The 16,156-nt window shown below is 34.8% G+C and overlaps 1 protein-coding gene across 2 annotated transcripts in view; it reads right to left on the reverse strand.

Moving 5' to 3' along the window:
- Nucleotides 1-16,156, reverse strand: part of EXOC2 (exocyst complex component 2) — a 128,401-nt gene that overhangs the window by 75,048 nt on the left and 37,197 nt on the right. For both annotated transcript variants that reach the window (XM_085052019.1, XM_085052020.1), the window contains exons 7-10: nucleotides 5,352-5,432; nucleotides 1,390-1,535; nucleotides 1,212-1,293; nucleotides 599-701 (exon numbers count right to left, since the gene is read on the reverse strand). In XM_085052019.1, coding sequence (XP_084908145.1) covers nucleotides 599-701; nucleotides 1,212-1,293; nucleotides 1,390-1,535; nucleotides 5,352-5,432 — 412 coding nt within the window. The remainder of the gene's footprint in view (nucleotides 1-598; nucleotides 702-1,211; nucleotides 1,294-1,389; nucleotides 1,536-5,351; nucleotides 5,433-16,156) is intronic.

The raw sequence follows: 16,156 nt of genomic DNA on the forward strand, positions 1-16,156 counted from the left end.
AGATCAACTTGTCTCAGTAGCCCTACAACAGATGTCAGCTTTGTAAAAAATGAAAAATCTATATATGTTAATGAAAACTGGGAAACTGGCTCATGTTCATGAAATGCAAAGGAACTACATTGTTCAGCCTGAGCAGTAAAAGATCCAATACCACTTCCAAACAACAGAACACTCCCTGTTATCTGACTCAGGATGATTCCATTTCAACATCAAGTCAAGATGACGTGTAAGACAAATTAATAAGGAATCTATTTTTAGGCATGCAAACTGTGAGTGACCATTTCACATAGCTTGCAATATGTTGGTTTAGAGAAAGTAACAGAATCTCAACATGCCTTAAAGAGTTAAAAAAAATTAAATTCAAATCTCAATTATGCTTCATTAAATTGTCCTCATTCAAGAACTGTTTTTCAGTCATTCAATAAACAATCCAGCACCATTCAATTGCCAATATTTATACAGTCATAAAGTCTCAAAATACTCACAGCTTTAAAATCAGTATTTAAACCATAGTAAAACTAGTCACCACCCTATTTAGGAAACATTTAAACAACTTCTAACACCATATGTCTGATGAAGGCACTAGTCAAATGATTACCTTATATAACGTTTCTGATCATGCAATGTTGATGGAGTTTCAAGCAGCTTATCCAACAAAAGTTCTCGTAAAGATTCAATTCTGGTTTCAACTTCAGCATAATCTAGGAACAGGGAGCAGAAATAAATCCAATGTGTCCTTCAGCAGCGTTATGAAATGCAAATTATGTTATTTTCCTAGGGTATCAGACACTTCGGGAGTTAATGTGGAAATCAATATAAGTCATTTTATAACAAGCCACATCTGAAAATTTTATACATGACAGTTTTAGAAAACCAGAGAATTAGACTTTTAAGTCTTTCCAATAATATGTGAGAAAGATACTCAAAGTCACGTTTTAATTACTGTGACCTTTTTTATGTCCAGTAATACCAAGCCTGAATAAACAAATAAAATTGGCTGTGATTTCACATTTTGTAGTATATACCTCACTCAGAAAACTTGCCAGAAACATTGCCTAGAGTAATTGGCTCCTATAAATCCATAATTTGTATGGATGAAAATCTGTATCAAACCCACATAAAGCTCTTTAGTCTCCTATGTGCTTTTGAGACCATAAATTAAAAAAAACCCCAAAAACCCAAACCATTAAATAACGGAACCCATATCTTACATTTTTTGAACACTTGAACCTCTGTCTTTCCAAAGAGGGACTTGGCTTTTTCGTAGTCATTAATAACCACATCATAATCGCCCTTAAAAACAAAACCAAGCATTTACATTTGTCAAGAAAGAGACTAACATTAACATGTAATTTCAGCAAATACAAAATTATTTTTAAAGGATTATACCTTCTGGATATTTCTTTCAATATTTAAGGGAAGATTGAACAGAAATTTAAAGCGCTGAAGAACATTAAGCGCATTTCTTGTTGAATCAGCTTTGTCCTTGCGACCCAGCACTTCTTGAAATAAGGTATCTGCTGTGTTACTGGCTCCTGTTTCAGAAAGGGTGACAGTAAGAAAAAGTAGAGTAAGTAATCCGTTGAAATCACAAACTGATTTTCTTCATTTTAATGAGTTATTCAAGGTTTTTTAAAGCAAATGAGTAATTATTGCTGATTTTCATACTTTTTTGTTCAACTGTGTTAACGTTTTACAACTGCTGAAATTCTATTTCAAAGTGAAACACTTAGCATTTTAATGTGGTAAGACCCCTGTGCGATTAAAAACAATCACTCTTTCCAATTTCAAATGCTTAGCTTTGCTGCAGATATTTTATAGTTTGCTTTGGCTCCAGATGTACATTTTACAACCAAATTATGCATCTCAGGATATAGAAAATGTCACAGAAAGTTTTATTTTTAAAAGAAGTATAATTTCATTTTGATAATTAATGTCAGAGCTTCTAAAATTATCGCTGGGTTTTGCAAACAATTTTTTTATGCTTTCAAGTGAAGTCTTAAAAATCATTTACAATATTTGAGTCACTTAAAAGTAGACAAAGACAATGCCATGACTAAAAAGGTCTAACTAGCTGGCCACTGTAACAGAATAAATACAAATTGTCTTCACATTGCATTAAAAGTCTTTCTGGCTTCATCACACTCAGGATCAAGCCTAGGTCAAAAACTTCATGTATTTAAGTCTCCATACTATCGACAAATACTTTTCAATAAATACATTAAATATAGCTTAAAACTTTTTCTATCCGAAATAAAAAGCATTGTATTTTCTAATAAAGATTGTTTCCTAACAGAGAATAATAACATTTAATTTATAGTAGAGAAGACTTACATTGCACGTGAATATCTGCATTTTTCAACTTATGACTTACTGTTCATTAACCAAAAAAAAAAAAAAAAAGTGAAACTGTTTTAGCCTTTTTGATCATTCCACGTAGAAGTTTCTACATTATCTGGTCTAGTGACTATACTTTAAGCAAAGATGAAAAAAATTACATCAGTCTCGCTGGGTGGTTTGCATGCCATTTTCTCTAGTCAACACCATGGGTGGCCTGCTCATGTTAAAAGTAGTCTTTGTAAAATAATTGTTATATCTAAATAATGTTTAAACTTTGTTGAAATTTTGAAGCCTTGATGTAAAAAAAGTTTTGTCAGGACATCTATTTCCACCACATACTATTCAGCATAGAATACTTTAATCCACTAAGGAGAAATGCACAATGAAAACAGTTAGCTGGACATTTAAATACAGATCACTGTTAAAAGTATGATTTTTCTCAGGGTTATAAGAAATGATTGTTTTGTACATCCTTCTAATAGGTAACATTTTGTTTGTTTGAATTCATATGTTTCTTGTCCATTCTTTTAACAGCCCAGAAGCAATGTACTGTACCTGGGAACTGAAGTTATATTAATGAAATTCTTTTTTATTAAATGGAAACTTTTTTTAAAAGGTAATTGATAACTGCAGGAAGAGCACAGTGATTTCTATCTTCATCTCCTTATGAATTAACTTGCTGTACAAATCCTCAATTCAGGTAAATAATTCTACTTTATTTTTCTAACAGTCCTTTTTCTGTTTTATAAAGAAATTGAAATACATCAAATTACTTCCTTAATGTCTTAATGAAATTCAATGCTTCATGCAAAACAGGTCTATCTTCTTAGAATTAAAATATTGTAACATTTCTTCCCTCCTCATCCCTCTAAACGCCTTCTACATTAACAATCTTCATCTCTTGATTAATGATGAACCATCCATGGAATATAGTTTCAGGTCTTATATTGACTATGCTTTCAAAATGGATGATTCATCTACTGTGTGTGAATTTTTTTACTGCAAAATAAAATTCTAGTTATCCAACAGTTCTCTGTCAAACAGCCTGACAGAAACACTACCTAATGGAATTTGATTGATCTGCTTTAATATAGGATTCTTCATTAAATTCATTATAGGACACCTGATGTTTTTAATAATATTGTTTAATAAGCTTGTTTAGCAATTAAATTTAGCAAAACCTCCAACCATCTGTAATTGCACCTAAAGGACCAAATTGATCTTCTACTATCTCATGCTATTTCAATTCAATAATCTTAAAATACATCCTGATGCTGTGGAAAACATCCTCATTGTTAAGGGTTTGTAAGCAAGCTCACACAACAGCAGTTGTCTCTAAAAACATGCATCTACAGTCCATAAAATGCAAAATTCAACTAAAGAATTCAAGTTATTTTTGAAAGCAATCCCTGTTACTCATGGATTATGGAAGCTTTTCAATGGTCAGACAAGAAACAAAGCTTTGATCCTAAACTACTTTGCATAATATTATTTACTCTTTTTAAATCCTTGTATTCCTACTTCCCTGCCTCCCACCCATCATGACTTGCAAAGCATCGTGAGGAAAAGCAGCCAAATCTTTTCACAGCAAAGCCAAACTTAAAACCACTCTGAAGTGTCTGGCACAAGTTCCTCTACCGACCCAGCTTGAAAAAGACAGTTTGCATTGTCTACATACAGAGTTCATTTCATGTATCAAATGAAACAGCAATTATATATTATAAGTAACTTGTCCTATGTTGGTGCATGTAGGAAAATATCACAGACCTAAATTTCTGCTTTTTTATTTAAAATTTGTCACACGATTTTGTACACGGGAAAGTGATCTCCAAGGAATCTGTGCTTGGTGTATGACATGACATAAATACAGAGTACTGAGGATTGCACTGGAAAATTTCAGCAAATGCTTCTTTTTCTCCTACCCTAGATGTACCAAATACTCTGCACACATAGACACACGCTATAGTCTTTATATAGAGGTGTGAGGTTTTATGTGGTGTTCTTTGGTGATTTTTTAATTTTTTGGCAGTTTGTTTTTTTCATTTCAGGCACCAAGATGAGGGAATAACAATGTCCAAACTACACCTTTATCACTAGCATTAACTAGTCCCTACTGAAGAGAGCTAGAGCTGTTCACAGAACCCCCTGCGTTCTTTGTGCTCCCCACACAAACACACACACAGTCACTGCTTTCTTCATATGAGAGAAGAAAAACAGTGAACTTCCATGTCACTTTCTTGATTTCATAAAACACACTCAGACTTTCCAACACTGAGTCAGCTATCTGCATGTCATTCCTGCTTATTGATACAGCACTAAGGGAAACATCCCTTCCTCTGTGAAAAAAATCACAATGAAACAAAGTAAAATTATCTTGGCTGAAGTCCCAGAATAAAATAAAAAAAAAAAAGACTTTTTTGATCTGATGAAACACATACCGAACTGCAGCAAATTCAAGCCATCTCTCGCAATGCAACCCTACAGCTAATACAGACAAAGAGGAAACAAAGTACTGACAGCTTTTCAAGGTTTCCAAAAAGAATGCTTATGCCAAATAGTGTAAATGCCAGCACATTAAGTGGAATAGATCCTGTCAATAGACCTTGTTATGGCAAACAGGTTATAATTGGGTTTTTTTCTGCTTTTATTTGAACATATTACAATCCTGGTATTTAGCTCTGCTCATCCTTCTACAGTTCTATCTGTCTGTATAGCTCCTCTGTTTTCTCTGTCCACACAAAACTGAGACGCCACCAAAATTAATTTAGAAGATCTTTTTTATTTTGATATTTATTTGCTTTGCTACCACAAATGTTGTCAAAAGTCATGGCAAAAGCTGCTACTTATTTCAAAAGGTGCTTTATCACACCCTTGAACCACTATCACCAAACAGGGAAGGGCATGAGAGACTGCATGGTTTTCTACTTTCGACAATATTCCTAGGAAAATATTAAAACTTGTTAGAAAGTCCAAAGTCCATAAATAGTTGCTGCTGGAAGGACAAAACTTACTGTTCAGTACATTCTCCAGTTTTTGCGTCATGGATCCTTCCACTTTTTCCGTTCCATCCGCTTCCAGTTTTTGATGGATTGCTGGAATAAAGTGTCTAGTTAAAATGGAGAACATTTTAATAGGTGGGAACACACTACATCAAAGTGACATTTTTAAACATTTTTAAAATTAAAAATAAAGTGTTATTTTTCTTTTTAGACACAAAAAAATACAAACATGCTTCATGGCAGCAGTCTAGTGGAGGACAGGGCTTAGAGCCAGACATTGCAGAATTTTAACCATTACTTTGACACAGACTTCCTGCATCTTCTTGAACAAGACAGTAATGCTTAAGGAAAAAACCCACAAACATGTGGACAGAATTAGCTACTATGATCTAAATTAGCTATCTTCTACAGGCATTAATTAAAATTTGTATTTTGAAAAGTACCATTTAAACACATAATACTTCTGCTTTGTAAATCAGTGATGTCACCAAGAAGAAATGACAAATTATTGAAGGGTAGAAAGAGAGTCACCGGGAATTGGGATGACCCCAAAATCAAGCACTAGAACATTCCCCTATCACTTATTGTCTTCTGTAAGATGGCACTCTTAAAACATAATTTAAGAGTTTCTTGGAGCATTAACCATTATAACAATGTTTCTGTGTAATTTTGCTCAAAACAACAGGAAAACAGAGGGGAGGTTGCTTTATTTTTTTCTTACAGAAAAGAACAGACTTACAGGAAGCCTTGCTTTCATGAAAATACAAGAGCAACTCTGTTTTTGTTCTTAAAGTCATCAGAGGGGAAAAAAAAATCCAATTAGGACACCCCATTTCATAAGCCAATCAACCCTTAAGTGAAATGAACTAAAACTAACAGATTCTTGCATTTTTTAAGGATAGAGGTCGATCTTAGAAGATGATGTGATGTCAACTCTCGCATGTATTTTATATACAATGTGGACAGCACTTCCCAACAAGAATACTGCTACAATTTTATAATGAAAACATTAGTGGCTCTAATGGCATTATTCCATCTCTATGTATCAGTCAGAGGTAGCCAGTTACTGTAGTGCAATTAATGTTACACACTAAAAAGCAAGTTCAGCAGAACAGCAACCACAACATAAACAAACATTTTAAACCCAAATGTTGCAAGTACTATTGGAATCATATCAAATTGTGAAGATTTTAATTTCAATAATTTAAAAACATTGTATGAAACATAAAAGAGATGTGGATAAAAATTTAAGTTACATACTATATCAGACATTTTTAAAATTTAGCATTTTGGAACAATTAATTATATACCATTAATTGCAGACCTATTCAGTATCATGCATCTTATGAAGGGGGCACACCTAAGCCTTTCCAAAAGTGATCTGTAATAGCTAAACCTCTATCAAAGCATATATATTGGCAACAGAAGGCAAAATGTGATGAGGACTTCCTTTTTGTACATAAATTTTTGAAAGATTTAAAACTATTTACCATGCTACAACTTTCAGAATATCTTGAAATGTAGCTTCTTATTATGAAGGCAGCTTATCTAGAAATCGTACCATGACCTTTAACCCGTTGCTGAAAGTTAAAACACATCTCCTCTAAAGCACCTCTCTTTCTCATCTTGCTCAGAAAAGAACATACACCAGAAATATACTATTTCCTCCTCTTCCTTTTAGAAAGCAGAATTTTTTTTCATACTGATATCTTTTTTGTAAAGCAACTTGGAATGAAGCATTCAAGAGTCTTAGTTTGAAAATTTAAATGTTGGAAACCCAGGAAGAATGGTCCCATTAAACCAATCATAAGGCACATTCAGACAGAGAAAAAATATGTCAGTGGGGCAAAAAACCAAAAAACAAACCAAGGTGTTAAGTTTCAGAAAGGTGGGAAGCACTGTAGAGTACAGATAAAGGCATATTAAGCATATGTAACTAGGAGTGTAAACCAAGAGGCATTTTTGAACCATTGTCTGAAATAAGGTACTTTAGGACATTCTGTAAGTCTCAGTTTACTTAAATTACTCTTAAATATTTCCTTCTATATGCGTAAGATACTTTGTGGACTGAAGCTATTTTTACACATCATATTCAGATTTAGCAATAGGTACATTTATTGCCTTCCAAGGCTGAGTTACAAAAGAAAAAAAAAGTTTAAAGTTTTCATAGTGAAACACGTTATGAAAAATGCTTTGTCAGACAGTCTGAGCTTACTTTGTTTGCATCGAATGATTCTGAAAAAGCTAAGTGCATGTCCCTTCCATGAGGACCAGACAAAAAGTTTTTGAGTTAGAAGTTTAGATAAGCAAAACTATACGCAGTCAAGAAAATACCTGCAGATCTCATCTGTTTGAAAGGAATCTAGAGATACTTATGTTATTTTTTTCTCCTAAAGAACTAAACCCTTCTAACAGTGGGATGATACTGTTTGGGAGAACCCCTGTTCTCCTGCACCCATGTGCTTCCTTTTCCTGGATCTAGGAATCACACAGCTGCACGGCAGCTGTAGTGAGATGATGTGGTGAAAAACTAACTCACTAAGGAAGAAATGTTTCTTTACTGATCAGTGAGCTTGTCTAAACCTTGCCCCACTTGCAGCACTGCAGTGTAAGGAAAGAGAAAGGAAGGAGCATGTGGCCAAGGGGAGGTGGAAAGCCATCCCACTCTTCCTACTCTACCCAGTACTTAAGATCACCTTCAAACGCAGCCTCATACCCTCAACTCATCACTGGCTGCAATAAGAAGGGTAAGGAGAAAATTTTAGGTCTTTGAAGTCTTGGAGTAAAGGATGGATAGGATTTTTCTTAAATCACCAGTTACCCTGGGTTTACTTGACACAAACTATACAAATTGGAAAAGCAGTTGGAAACCTAGCGGAATCTGCTCCTCATTTTTAGGAGTTTTACTGCAAGAAGCATACAATAAATGAAAATGTGGAAAGGCTAGGTCTAGATACATCAACAAAGGCCAGATAATTAACTGTATTTTGTATCATCTTTGCCAATAATTGTTCACGTTTCCCAGCTAAGTCAGAATATTTAAAGGCTGGCGAACTTCACAGCTATAGGCAGATACTGACTAATAATAGTGAAGAAATTGAGCTCAAAACTCACAATCTCTAAATCCACCAGAACATACGCAAAGTTCAAACTGGCAAATAAGCCATAATACAGGCCTTGTAGTATAATAAACTACAATTAATTCATTGCTACTTGTGTTGAAAACAATTTTATTTAATCCAAGAAAGGATATGGATTTTTTGTTAGATTTATGGCAACCATAAATCTAGCAAAATAAACCACACTTCCCAGGATCATGAAGCTTTTGACTTGCAAATTTCATACTTGATTTCCTCATCAGATATTTTTAAAAGATTTAGAGATAGGCACCAAAGGTGGCATTCTCAAAAGTTCCTCAGTCTAATTCAGCTCAAAGCAACACAGATTCATGTTTTCTACCATTTTCTGACTAAAAGATGGCTAGAAATGCATTTGACACATCTGAAAATCTTATTCATTTTCACAAAAAATGTGGTTAAAGAAAAAAAGTACCTGAAATAAATCACATCCTTTTAGTCAGATGCAGAAAACAGGAGAGGAAAAAATACAAAAAGGGCAAGGCCGACTCAGCAAGGTATTTCTGAAGATCTGATGTGGTGACTCTAAGAATCTGGCACCAAAACACAGTAATGGAGGAATGAAGAACACATATTTGCACACTGCCAGGATTCCTGCCCAATGCATGAATAAAAATGCCTATGGTTTCCTTCATTGGAAGATTAATGATTTTTGACAATTTTAGAAAAATACAAGAAGGTTATTGATGAGGACAGTATCCCTATATAAGCTAAAAACTGTTCTGAATGTATTCAACAGGACTGTACAGCTGTATATAAAGAGCAAAGCAACAAAGCATGCCATGAACAGAGCTCTTAATACTCTTAATACATTACTCTATGAAAACCTAAAGTTTGTTTTCTATGGCCATTAGTTAATAGTGCTAAGTCTAGTTTGGCTTGGTCATTCCTGCAGTGCCCCTTGAGAATTCTAGATCTTTTTGTATTGGCATAGCAAACTTCGCTTTGTTTTGGTTAACGTTATTAATCCTAGCAAAATTACAAAATACTGAAATAAATGCAGTATGAAGTTGACATTTTGTGTTTTGTTTCTCTAGCATTTACTTCAAGCTTGTTTACCCAACACAATGGCAAAAATCAAAGAAAATGGACGGACTTAACATTATAATTCAAGGTAATTAAAGCACAGTGCTAGGAAGAGAAGCTTAATTGATACATCAACCCCCAAAATTTTAGTCTGAAAACATTCTGGGACCTGACAACTTGTTCTGACACAGGCTTATATTAAAACAAGTCTGATATCTCTAGGCAAATGTCTCAGAAATAGAGGGGAAAATGTGCCTTATTATTCTGCCTATGGATCCACTAAAAATTCCAGGACTGGCCCCAAGCCATTGCCAGAACACTTCAGAATTAAGGAGTACAGAACACGCTATTCTCTCTTTACTGGTGCTAACTTTCTGCATCTGTGAGAGGTAAGAGTAAAAAAAAAGCAGCTTTTAAACGCCGCATTTAAAAGGTGGCATGAAAATCAAAATTGAATAATGTAGCATGAAATTGAGCTGGTTTTATGTCTTCAAGGATAAATCTGGGTCAAATTTAATCATAGGTAACTTTTTTGCACACTTGCAATCAATTGTAGAATTTGCTATTTGAAAATTGCAATTGCAAAATTGATTTTTCCTTCTACATGCTTTACTATCTTTCAAATTCAAACAAAAAAGCAAACTAACCTGAAAAAATACCAAGTCCACAAAATATGAGAGCCACACATTAACTATAAGCTACCAAAACTTCAGCCCTTTGGAAAAATTCTGCTAGTAATTAGCTTACATCTCTAAAACAATAACTTATAAAGAAGCTACATTAGCAGTCAGCATAAAAGCAGATATAGGCTTGGGCAGAGAATTTTCACTATAGCCTGTGATAATTTCTCCTGCTTCACACATTTTCAGATCAGATCTTCTCTTCCTTGAGACAAAAAACCCCAACTCCCTACACAATGCCATGCTAGAAAGTTTGAGCCTTTTACCAGTTGTGGTAGTTTTTGCTTTTATAAAGTTGCATTAAGATAACAATTGGTCTGCTACAAAAATTGACTGTAGGCATTGCATGAAGAGGAAGCATTCACCCAAGACTAAACTATCTCCCACTACTTTCCCACTTCATGGCACCCTTTTGTCAGATCATCTTTCTCTCAGAATACATTTCTTATTTCAATGTCCCTCTTGTTATCTAGTGCTGCAGAACACAAGTTTCAACAAGTGAACTTAATTTAATTTAGCATGCCTATTTTTAGCATGCCTAATTTAGCACATCTGTTTTTTCACTGTGCAGGCTAAAAAGGCCTATAAACGTAAGCACAAAATATGAAACAATGATAATATTATTCTTCTCATTCTGCTTTTGTCTAAGTGTAGCACAAAGATGATTCAAGTACTCAGACAGGAGCACCCACTTGGAAAACTAGACAGTGAGCTGAGAGCTCTACTTCATGACTACATGGAGGTATGATCTTAATTCTTAACCTGCAACAATCTAACTTGCACCTACTATGTGGCACACACATGCATGGGAACTGCTACTGTGAAGTGACTGATATGCTCTCAGACGTGTCTGATCCATGTGGAATCTTTCTTTTATTCTTGCTACTTTGTTCCCATGGCCCTGTTCTTTCTCATCCTCTATGAATTATCATCCTTAAAATTATTAGCTGTAATAGGAGACTGTTCTCACCCTGCAAAGACCATATGCTATCACTTGACATGGGATGAGGAAGATAGCATTAACAGACACACACCACACAGAGGCTTAGACACAGAGCTATTCTAGACATTTCAAATCACCTGCATAACATTTAGGTAGCAATCATATATTTGAATTTGATTTACACAAATCCACATCTTCAACAAAAACCCATAGTATTTGGAAAAATATACACAAGAGTGAAGAAAAGCAAATGTGTGAATTAGATTTGTTACAAAACAGCAATGTGACAACAACAAAACCTGGTGTGGCCATCCCGATGCCACCCTTTGGAGCAAAAACTGTCATGCACAAGCATTTAATTGGACAAAAGAAAACCATTTCAAAATTAATCCTCAGTCTAGTTTGCAAACAGCATCACTAATAAAAAACTGGCTTGGCTCTACATACTCTCTTTAAATTCAAACATAACAAAACTCCTCAACAGTCAGAAGCAAAGGGACATCTATGACAGGCAAACATCAGCTTTTAGCTTCTCAAATTCCCATTCTGACTCAGAATTGAATATATCTCAGATTCCTTTTTTTTACTTTCAGAGAAAATGAATTTAACAGACAAAATGGCAGCAGCACAGACTTATTCAGACTGAATCCAATCCTAGATCACTAACATGCTCAACCTAGAACAGGCCATAGGGGATGAATTATAAAAATAGTCTGTAAGAAGAAAAAAACAAAAACCAAATCAAAAAAGCAGGCATTTGACCAGATTAGGATCATTTCAGCCAGGTAATTTCAGTACACTAGCCTAGCTTATGCATTAAATAAAGTAGTAGACAAAAGGCCAACTATAGTCCAAGGTCCCTATCACACAGGTATTCCTACAGGCCACACATCTGAACCGGAGTGGAAAGGGGAAAAAAGGAACAATGCTGTAATAGCCAGCAGTGCTTCTTTTATACAGATGTCATCCTGAAAATCCCATAAAATGTGTTTGTAGTTGTAATTGCACAAAAACTGTTGCCATGGCAAACTAGAGAGCCAAATCTAAGCATCAAATTTGTTCATGATATCTGTGTTTTAAAGACATCACAGCATCTTCTTTACCTGCCAACTGAGATGCCATAACTTCTGTACTTATACTTTTGCAGAAGTGAGCGACTGAAGTAGTCATTTCCCTGTCTTTTTCCTTTCATTTAAATAAGAGGAAGTTGCAGCCTTAGGTTCCTTGCAAAGGGTATTTCAGAAAAAAAAAATACTGAAAGGAAATTAATTTGCTAACTCTCCAACGACTTCAGTGTGGGACCTGACTTGCTCATGACAATAAAATATATTTTAACTACAAACATATAAACGGCCACCCTTTTAGGAATTCTGCTTTCTACGTTGCAATTAGAATTACAGGAAATAAACCAGCTGAACTCTCAGATGCTGACAAGTGGGTCAAGTTGAGATAAACCCTGTGCCCCTCAGCTCAGTTTACAGCTCCCTTCAGCTGACAGAACAAACTTCCTGTTGAACATCTCTGCAGCAGAGTCACTGTCAAACTGTCAGCCAATCTAACAGGCAGAGAGACATGCAGATCTGATAAGGCAATTCTATTTTCCCAGAAATTAAACCAAACAAGGAAGGGTTCTGGTCTATTTGAGCTCTTATTTTCTTAGTAAACAGCCTCCAAATCACAAAATACAATAAACATCTTAGGACTGCTTTTTATGCTTTCCATTGCTTATTTACAAAAATATTAATACTCATTTACATGTGTAATAGAGTCTGATAGTACATTGAAGATCAGACTGGATTTACTGGCCCCAGCTAACGAAAAAAAGCTGCACAATAATCAGTAATACAGGGTTTCCTAAATAGAGGTAACATATTTGAAACAAACAGCATTAAATGTGTATGAGTTTAAAAAATCATATATAAAAGCTGTGTAAATAGAGGAGTATGAAGGACCCGGAAAAGCAAGTGTTATACCCCCTGATGTGATCCTCCTACAAAAAGTTATCCTAATTTAGGGAGGCCTAAGAGAAATAACTGCTCACAAGTAGCTCTGCTCTATAAGAACAATGCAACAGACCTGCAGTTTATGAAGCATAACCACTGGGATTAGAAGGCATGTTCTAAAGTACCGGAAGGGGAAAACTTAGAGTCTAAACTTTTGCCCTCAAAAAAATGTATCTTTAGAAAATAAACTAGATTTTAGAAATTTCTGCAAAGGAAGAGTTAAAAAAAAACCCCTAAATCAAAATGAGCTAATACAGAAAATTTAAATCATATTGGAAGACAGACAAAATGTATTCAGTAAGGGTCTTCCCTTGACTCACTTTTCATCTGGGACAGTTGTACGCTCAGCATCAAATAATAAAAGTTTACAGAACAATGGCTATGTTCCTAAGAGTTTGTGTTGAAACAATCTTTCAGCTTTCAAACATAAACTATTCCTCATGTAGCTTTGTTGAAATGCATACATATTCTAGTTAAACATTTTTAAAGGAGAAAATAAGACATAAAAATTCACCCTTATGCGTGTAAGGGCAGAAAAGTGCTATCACATCATCTTGCCCAATCACTGTCTAGCCAGATTATAACAGGATTTTAAATTTAATGTTCTTCTGCTAAAAAACTTGAATTTCATAACTGCATGCTGAAGAATTTATGGGGGTTTGCTTGGGGGTTTTTGTTTGGTGTTTTTTTTGTTGTTGGTTTTTTTAAATCTGCATCTGAGCTGTTTCTGTAGAGCAGTGCTAATAATGCTTACAATTCTTGCCATCTTTCATTTGAGAAAACTGTAGCGAACAAATGTTCTTGAAAAAGCTTTGATATCTGGCAAGAGGGCATGATGATGGCACCAATGATATCTTTTTTTCCTTCTTACTACTGGAAGCCATATCCACATCCAACTTAACAGTTGATCGTACCTATCACAAGTTCAAGTCTTCAAACAGTTATGCAATTTCTCCAGCTATACTCTCTCAAAAATATCCTGCATAAGGAGGACGAATAGGCAAATAAGAAGTTCTGCATTCAAAACTGAAATTCATATGCAATAAGGGTGGGTTTATTGACTGAAAAGAAACAAAAATCCTTTTGCATATGCATTTAATATGAAATTTCAACAGAGTATTACAACGTTACAATTCAACATATTACAATGCTACAGAAGGCAGCTGTGACCTGTACTGCATCTGCATCAAGAATTTGGGTTCAGAATTTAAAAACTAAACAATATATTGATGATGCCCTTGAACTTCAGTGTTAGTTTTGAATTTATAAGATATTGAGACTTTAAGTCTCTAATTTTGTTTTACAACAGCATCAAGGCCATTCTTTCATTGTACCACTGTAATTCACTGTATAAAAACATAAGCTGAAAGTCTGCTTCCTTTTGAACACTGAAGGGAGATCACTGAGGGCAATACAAAAACAAGGCATTTTGATTACAGACAAAATGTGACATCAAGAACCATTTGAGTCATCCCAAGTTTAAGTTCCTCATTTAGCTAAAGGACTGTGCTGATAAAACCTGATTTTCAGTAAAAATAACATTTATAAAGGTAAAATATGCAAAACAATGTTACAGTGACTATATTTTTTAAAAACTTGAGACTACAGTAATTAATAAAATAAATGAGATTGTTTTCCCTCCTTTTTATTAATATTTCTCTCATTTCTACTTGCTCGCTGACCTCCTTACCTATCAGAAAATCAGTCTCCAAAGGCAAAAAGCCTATACTATGAGGTGGAACAAGAGAAAATTACTCATTTGTGTCAGCTTGTTTAAAACTTCACAACGTTTATGGTTTGCCTTATCTTCAAATCCTACTAACTATATGCTGGTGTGTCGCTGTTGAGCAGCTAGCAGAGTAATGAATGCATCAGTTCTCAGTGGCAAGAAGGAATGACCTTTATTGTTTTGATTTCATCACATATATAGAGTTCTCAAAAGTTACCCAGATTGGTCAGTCAGAAGCCTTCCCCCAGGCCTGATTGGCCAGGCCTGCACTGCTCAAGTTCTGGGACACTGTTCCAACAACATCCAAACTTTATCTTTATTTACAAAACACAAGAAAACTTCTCATGAAAAAAACCTGTACTAGCCACACTGGTGCAAAAATAGTAATCTTACAAGGTAACACTGTTAGCACTGCTTTTTATCCATAGCAGTAACTTTTAGAAAACAGAACTCTCAGTCTTTTGGAGTATTTGGTATTACATATGCAAAGCAGCTCTGGCTGTGAAAAACAAGTCACATTTCAAAATTTACTTGGGATTATGTTTGAGATTATTTAGAATTTTGAACTCTTTAAGCAAAAGTAAGATTTTAATATTTTCAAGATGTGTAAGAATTGCAAGGAAATAGCCTATTATTTTTCCCAGCATTTAATAAAAACTCAGCTTAAAAAGGTTAAAGAATGCCAAATAATGGTTCTTCCTAGTGTCTTTTTCTAAGAAGACCAGCACATTCTTCTGGTTTTCCACTAAATTCTTTAATACTTTTGTTATTGAACCTAGCTAGATTTTGGCCAAAGGGGTCAATGACCAGGACAGATAATCAGCAGAGTGGTAAATGACAAACCTACTGGGGATCGTTTCCGGGGCACTGTTGCTTTCTTACCCAGAGCAGTGCCTCACTAGACAGGACTACAGCAGCCCACAATAAGCTTTGACCAGAGAGACATTTTATGCTTTAAGAGTGTCTCTGTGTGTATCTTTATACAATAAATATATATATAAAAATCGCAACTATGATAATCTCACTAGTGTGCTGCATTCTACCAGTGGCAGGCAGAACAGAAAGGCTCTCTGATTTCCCAAAGTAACAAGCGTACTGAATATTCATATAAATATTACTGTCTGACTATTGAATAAGGCATCATAAAACCAAGCTTTTTCTGTTGCTACAGTTTGCAAGTCATCCTAATATTATCTCCAGTTTTAATGCTTCTTCTCTTTCTTGCATTTGGGGTCTAAGCAATTTAATCAAATGCCTCCAATTCCTGTAAGATACATTTGGTGACATCTTTTCCAAATA

Source organism: Lichenostomus cassidix, chromosome 2, assembly GCF_008360975.1.
Source record: "Lichenostomus cassidix isolate B80296 chromosome 2, HeHo_3.0, whole genome shotgun sequence".
In the NCBI taxonomy this organism is placed as follows: domain Eukaryota; kingdom Metazoa; phylum Chordata; class Aves; order Passeriformes; family Meliphagidae; genus Lichenostomus; species Lichenostomus cassidix.